Genomic DNA, 6755 nt, shown 5'->3' on the forward strand with positions numbered 1-6755 from the left:
CACACTCCTAGGGCTCAGGGAGCTTGGCGGAGGGGCTTTGACACCTCTTGTCTTCTCCTGACTCCTCTCTCCCGGCCTTCAGTACCCCAGCTGGGGCCTCGGAAGCTCTACAGTCTTTCTTCCAAGATCAGAGCCCCAGGAGCCAGGGGAGGGGGTGGGAGGGGGCCCAAACCTGGGCCAGGAGGGAAAGCAGGGTAGGAGGGCAGGAGTGGGCCTCTGGGCCTGTGGCATCCCTCACCTGGGCCTCAAGGCAGAGACTGGGGGGCCTGGGAGCAAGGCCTGAGGGCCAGCCTGGCTCACCACCTCTGAGGACGCATCCCCCTCCCCTAGGTCCCCACCCCACCTCCCCAGCCCTGACATCCTGCCTCAGGGAGGTACACACAGAGCAGTTTTCAGGGGTTCTCTGTAGCCCAGTCTTCCTCCCAACCCTGAAGGCTCAGAGCCCTCCCTCCCAGCTGTGCCCAGGAATCACCTCTACTTTCCCCAGATTCAGGGCTGGTTCTCCTTCAGCTGCTTGAGCTCTGGTTGATGAGTTCACTTCCTTTCCACAACCATTTGCTAAGGAGTGGTTATCCGGTTGATGGAGGGGCAGTAATTAAAATATGGTATTTTGGTGGTTGAAAAGCCACAGGCTAAAGGTATTGTACTCTGGAGCTAGAGTGGGCTGCTTTTCTCTCCTGTATTGTTACCAGAAGTCATGTGATTTAAAATCCGTGCACCAGAGGAAGAGGCCAACCAAGTGGGCCTGATGGGCAGGAAGAAGGTGGAGCAAACCTAGAAAGCAGCCTCGGGCTTTTAAGAGGATTATGGGTGGTTGTGCTGTGCTGTGTTTAGTCACTCAGTCATGTCTGACTCTTTCAGACCCCCATGGACTGTAGCCCACCAGGCCCCTCTGTCCATGGGGATTGTCCAGGTAAGAATAATGGAGTGGGTTGCCACGTGCTCCTCCAGGGGGTCAAACCCAGGTCTCCTGCATAGCAGGTGGATTCTTTACCAACTGCACCACCAAGGAAGCCCAGGTGGAGTGGGTAGCCTATCCCTTCTCCAGGGGGTCTTCCTGACCCAGGAATCCAACCCGGGTCTCCTGCATTCCAGGCAGGTTCTTTACCAGCTGAGCTACCAGGAAAGCCCCTATGCGTGGTTAGGGGTCCCCCAACAGTCAACCCAACTTACCTGCAGGCAGGCTTAGTTTTTCAGTTTGAATTAATCACCCACTAACTGCTACCATTTTGTTTGAATTAGTTACCAACCTTCCACAGGAACAGGTTTCCCGTATTAATCTAACACCTGGGATTTTAAGTTTTATTCAATTTTAATTAAACAGCCAAAATACACTGTCCTTGTACTGAACACGGAGGTTAGTGGTGGACTCCAGAGGAGAAATCACTCCAGGGTGAGACTGGTTGGCCTTGCCCACAGTTGGCTCTAACAGCTGTCTTCTCCCCCGACAATGGGCACACACACACACACCCTGACAGACATACACACACTCACAGTGAGCCTTTTCCGGGTGGAGGAACTCTCCCTGGATCTGCTCCCACCCAGCCTGCTCTTGAAGGGGTGGGGGAAGCAGAGGGCATCACCACATACCCAGTGGAGAGGGTAACAGGTGGCACTGAAAAAAAAAAAAAAAACATAAAGAAGGGCCATGTTCAGAAGGCTATTTTACTTTGGGTATTTTAAAATACATTCCTGAGGTCTGGACGAGATGCTTCTGTGCAAGGGAAGAATTACCACGCGGGGTCAGTGGAGCCGGAGGGAGGTGAGTGTGGGGGAGGGTGGGAGCAGGGCGCATGCGCGGCAGCTTGGGAGCAGCCTAGGGAGATGCACCTCGATCCGCCCCGCAGAAGCGGGAGCAGCTAGTACAGAGTCTCTCGGGCGTGGGTTCTCAGGTGGCGCAGCAGGTGGGAGTTGCGGCTGAAGCTGCGGCCACACTGTGCACACGAGTAGGGCCGGGCCCCGGTGTGCACCAGCATGTGCCGCAGCAGGTTGCAGCTGCGGCTGAAGACCTTGCCACACTCTGGGCACTCCTGCGGGGGCTCAGCCGGCCCAGATGCGGCCTCGTCCCCCGCCCCGGCGTGGGTGGCCAGATGCCGCTGCAGGTGGGCGTTGCGCCGGAAGCTCCGGCCGCATTGCTCGCAGCTGTAGGGCCGCTCGCCCGTGTGGCTGCGGCGGTGGCGGGCCAGGTTGGAGCTGTTCCGGAAGCGGTGACCGCAGGTGTCACAGACGTGGGGTTTCTCCCCGGTGTGGATGCGCTGGTGGCGCGCCAGGTGGGCGCTCTGGCTGAAACCCTCGCCGCACTCGCTGCAGCGGCAGGGCTTCTCGCCTGTGTGGCTGCGCTGGTGGCGGGCGAGGTCCTGGGTCTGGCTGAAGCTCTTGCCACACTGGGTACAGTGATGGGGCCTCGGGCCGCCGTGGGTCAGGAGGTGGCGGGCGAGCCCGGCCCGCCGCATGAAGCGCTTTCCACAGTGCGGGCATCCGTAGGGCTTCTCGCCCGTGTGCACCCGCTGGTGACAGACCAGCTGGGAGCTCTGACTGAAGCTGCGGCCGCACACCTGGCAGGAGAAGGGCCGCTCGCCTGTGTGCACGCGCCAGTGGGCCCCCAGGTGCTCGCTGCGCCGGAACGCCTTGCCACACTCACCGCACACATAGGGCCGGCGCTCGGGCCCGGCGCGCAGGCTACCCGAGCACTCTGAGCACTGGTGGCCCTGGTCCTTGGCGTGGATCCGCAGGTGGCGCTTGAGGCTGGAGCGGCGCTGGAAGGTCTGCCCGCAGTGGGAGCACAGGACTACGGTCAGCTCGGGCGGTGCCGGGGGCTTGGTCTCCGGGGCGCCGCCAGGGGGCTTCTGGTCCTGGGCGTGCGCCAGCAGGTGCTGCGTGAGGCGCGCCCGGCGCTGGAAGCCCTGGCCACATTCGGCGCACAGGAAGGCGGGCTCGGAGGAGTGCGTCTGCAGGTGTTTGTTCAGGTGCGAGCTCTGGCGGAAGCGGTGGCCGCACAGGTGGCAGGTGTGCGGCCGCTCGTCTGTGTGCGTGCGCATGTGCAGCTTGAGGATAGAGCTGCGGCCGAAGCCCTTCCCGCAACACAGGCACAAGAAGGACCGCGCGCCTGGGTGCGAGCGCAGCTGGTGCGCCTCCAGGCGGGCCAACTGCGGGAAGCTGACGCCGCAGTCTGTGCAGATGAACTTGAATTCCGGGTCCGACGTGGGGGCGCCCTCGGCTGCTTTGACCTTGAGAACGTCACTCCTGCCGGGAGGGGACATTTCTCCTCCGGGGCCGCTCGTCTCAGGGCCTGATCCTAGCGACTGGGCGTGGGGCTCTTCTGCCACCCTGGGGCTCTCTGCCTGGGAGTTTGCTGAGGCAGCCGAGGGCCAGGACACCCCTTTCAGCTCTTCTGCCTTAAAAGCCTCTTCTAGGGTTCTGCCTCCAGTTCCTAAAAAAGAAGCAGCAAACAGGACAGGTCGGGTTTTTTCAGAGGGCCTTCTGGGAATCACTAGAACCTCAGTGCTCGGAAGTGGAAAGAAACCCAGAATTCTGCAAAGTTTGTAGGTGGGCAGAGGGTGGGGTAAAACCCAAATAACATAAGGTTTACCAGTTGTAAGGTGTATAATTCTGGTCCGTTAAGCCTGTTTATAATGTCGGGCAACCATCACCACTATGTCATTCTCCCAAATGGAGACCCATATCGGTTAGCAAGCCTTCCCATGACCACCAATTTTACTTAATTAATTAAAATATTTATTTATGTGTTTGGCTGTGCTGTGTCTTAGTTGCGACACACACGGAATCTTCACTGCAGCCTGTGAACTCTTATTAATAGTTGCCACATTGTGGGTCTAGCTCCTTGACCTAGGCCCCACTGTATTGGGACTGCATTAGTTGCCAGTAGACCACCAGAGAAGTACCTTATTTTATTTAATTTTAGCTGTTGTAATTAATTTTATTGAAGTATAGTTGATTTACAATGTTGTGTTACTTTCTGTTGTACAGCAAACTCGTGCAATTATATATATATTCTCTTATGTTTTATTATAGAAGATTGAGTAGGACATTGTTGTTTTTCCATTCTATTAATATATGTAATAATTTGTATCTGCTAATCCCAAACTTCCAATCTACTCCTCCTTCCCCCTTGGCAACCACGAGTGTTCTGTGTATTTTATAGATCAGTTGATATGTGTCATATTTTAGATTCCACATATAAGTAATACCATATAGTATTTGCCATGACCACCTTTTTTTTTTTTTCTTGGCCATGTCAAATAGCTTAGAGAATCTTAGTTCCTTGACCAGGAATTGAAGCAGGGCCCATGGCAGTGAAAGCCTGGAGTCCGAACCACTGGACCACCAGGGAATTCCCAACCACTTATTTTAAAAGCTCAGAGTTGGGGGTGGGGGTTGATGATTAGATGCAAAGAGCCTTAAAATTGTATCTATATAGATACGGACATATCAATATAGATCTATATAAATATATATCACCTCATCAAAATAGCTCATTTTTAGCCAAAGAGGCCAAAAAGTCAGGGGCCACCTTGGACATACAAAAAAGCCTTCAGTGGTCATAAACCCGGGAAAAAGCTGTCTCACCCAGAGGATGCACAGGCCAAGCCTTCTTTGCTGGGATGTCTTCAAAGGTCAGGGACTCCTGTAACAAAGGGATGGCAGAGATTGTCAGTGAGTGAGGAACGGGGCTTGGGGACCTAAGAGAGAGGAAGACCTCTCCAGGTTTAAATTAAGACAGGGGTTTTCTGAAAGCACAGGGTTGGAGAACATTGCAGAGCAGGAGACAGGCCTGGAGTGAGGGCACCCGCCCAGCTCACCAGCACCGCTGCCAGCTCCTGATCTCCCGAGCTCTCCTCCGGCCACAGCTCGGGGCCCTGGAGGGCTGACGGCGCTGGGGGAGAGACAGAGAGCTGTGAGGAGGCAGCCCTACAGCCGTGCGGCCTCGGGGTTGTGCAGCCATGGGCATGGTCCTGGGGCTCTCCGCCATTCCCGCCAGCTTGGGAGGCTGCCCCCTTTCCCTCCCTGCCCCCACCCACCTGGGCCCCCAGCTCCCCTCAAACCCCAGGCCTCCATCTCCCTAGGGCCCCGGTGCCTCACCACTCTCTTGCGGGGCCTGCAAAGTCCTCTTGGGACCTGGGCTCAGTGGCTGCCTTGAACTCAGGGGACGTCTCCAGTCCCCCATCTCAGCAGGCTTGGAGGACCCCGACTGGGACGGCGGGAGCGCCTGTGATGGCTCCAGGGCTGAAGGCCCTTCTGAGGGCACTTCCTTCTTGGGACTGTGGCTGGAGACTTGGAAAGAGCCCCCCTGTTCCTCCAAGGTGATGTCTGCACGGGGACAATTCTTGCCAGCATTAAAACTGAAATCCTGTTCAGAACACACCCATGTCAGGGGACAGACAGGACAGTAATCCACATCCTACTAACTCCAAAGGCAGTGGCACGGTGCAAAGGTGAAGCTCAGACAGGGAGGGAGGGAGTTAGGAGGACAAGAAGGAACTGGCAGAGGAAGACACGTGGGACCTTAGTGCCCCAACCAGGGATCGAACCCCCTGCTGTGGAAGCACGGAGTCTTAACCACTGGACCACCAGCAAAGTCTCAGCTCAGTGATTTCTTAACAGGGTGATAAAGTCCCTGCCTTTCCCCCTGCTGTCCAGCCCACTGGGCGACCCCTCTTACCAGCGGCCCCACGTTGCTAGACTCCCTCTGGACACCCTCTAGCAGCAGTACCACCTCTTCGCCATCCCTCAGCTGCTGGCCCTGCAGCCGGGCCAGGAGGTGTGGGGGCAGCACACTCAGGAACTGCTCGAGCACCAGCAGCTCCAGGATCTGTTTCTTGGTGTGCAGAGCCGGTCGCAGCCAGTGGTTACAGAGCTCCCGGAGCCGGCTCAGGGACGCCCTCGGCCCCATGTCCTCCTGGTACTGGAAGCACCTGAAGAGCTGGTGAGCCACCTCGGGCCGGGGCCTGGCCTCTGGCCGCCCAGGGTCCTCCTGGCTGGCAGCCTCCTCCTCTTCCTCCAGCTTGACTGCTCCGAGCTGCTCCGGCTCCCCCGAAGCTGGGCCGGGTTCTGCAAGCATCCTTCACTTTGGGGACGCCTCACCACAGTTGCTCTCGTGTTCAAGTCTCTCCCTCCTGGCTCCCACACCCGGGGTGTTAAGGGGTGCCTGCAGGTGTGGTCTCCAGAGGAATCTCTTCTCGAACGGGTCACAGGTAGTGGCTCAGCCTGACCAAACAAGGCAGAGAAATCGAATTGCTCAGTATTATCCATTCCTTCCTGCAGCACTTAGAACTTCACCTCAGTTTGCCCCAGGGACCAAAGTTGGCAGCCCCGAAAGAGGACAGTCTGGCTGTCCCTGCCTCTTGATATGGTACCGCGGGGAGTACCTGGCACCACCGAAGGGGGAATTCTTGCCAAAAATGTTCCGTCGCAATCCAATCCAGCCTTTAGACCCAACTTCCAGTTAAAGGGCATTGGAGGGAATAAGAACAAGCTGGTGGAGAGGCTAAGAGTGATAGTGTCTAAACGTACAAACTTGTAACGAGTAATAAATAAGCCATAGCAATCTGATGCACAGTATAGCAAATACAGATAATAATATTGTACTGTAATACATTATGTAATATGATACATATTGCTACATCACAATCATATTATAATATATAAATGAAATGCTGTATACCTTAAAGTTACTCAGTGTTACATGTCACATAAAACAGGGACTTCCCTGGTCTAGGAACTAAGATCCCACAGGC

At 56.1% G+C, this 6755-nt stretch overlaps 1 protein-coding gene across 1 annotated transcript; it reads right to left on the reverse strand.

Moving 5' to 3' along the window:
• Window positions 1–1859: 1859 nt before the first annotated feature.
• On the reverse strand, window positions 1860–5911 carry ZSCAN10 (zinc finger and SCAN domain containing 10). Its single transcript, XM_040255180.1, has 5 exons — window positions 5681–5911; window positions 5101–5368; window positions 4821–4885; window positions 4588–4645; window positions 1860–3430 (listed from the first exon to the last, which is right to left on the reverse strand). The coding sequence occupies exons 1-5, from the start codon at window positions 5909–5911 to the stop codon at window positions 1860–1862; spliced, it is 2193 nt and encodes a 730-aa protein (XP_040111114.1).
• Between the last annotated feature and the right edge of the window lie 844 nt (window positions 5912–6755).

The sequence above is a fragment of the Oryx dammah genome, unplaced genomic scaffold (assembly GCF_014754425.2).
Source record: "Oryx dammah isolate SB20612 unplaced genomic scaffold, SCBI_Odam_1.1 HiC_scaffold_2, whole genome shotgun sequence".
NCBI classification, from domain to species: domain Eukaryota; kingdom Metazoa; phylum Chordata; class Mammalia; order Artiodactyla; family Bovidae; genus Oryx; species Oryx dammah.

Excerpts from the sequence above, each read along its gene's own strand:
- ZSCAN10 (XM_040255180.1), bottom strand. The coding sequence starts at position 5,911 with ATGGGGCCGAGGGCGTCCCTGAGCCGGCTCCGGGAGCTCTGTAACCAC. Across the intron at positions 5,369-5,680 it reads CTAGCAACGTGGGGCCGCTG|GATTTCAGTTTTAATGCTGG; the intron begins GTAAGAGGGGTC and ends TGTTCTGAACAG. Across the intron at positions 4,886-5,100 it reads GCAGGCCCCGCAAGAGAGTG|CCCTCCAGGGCCCCGAGCTG; the intron begins GTGAGGCACCGG and ends CAGCGCCGTCAG.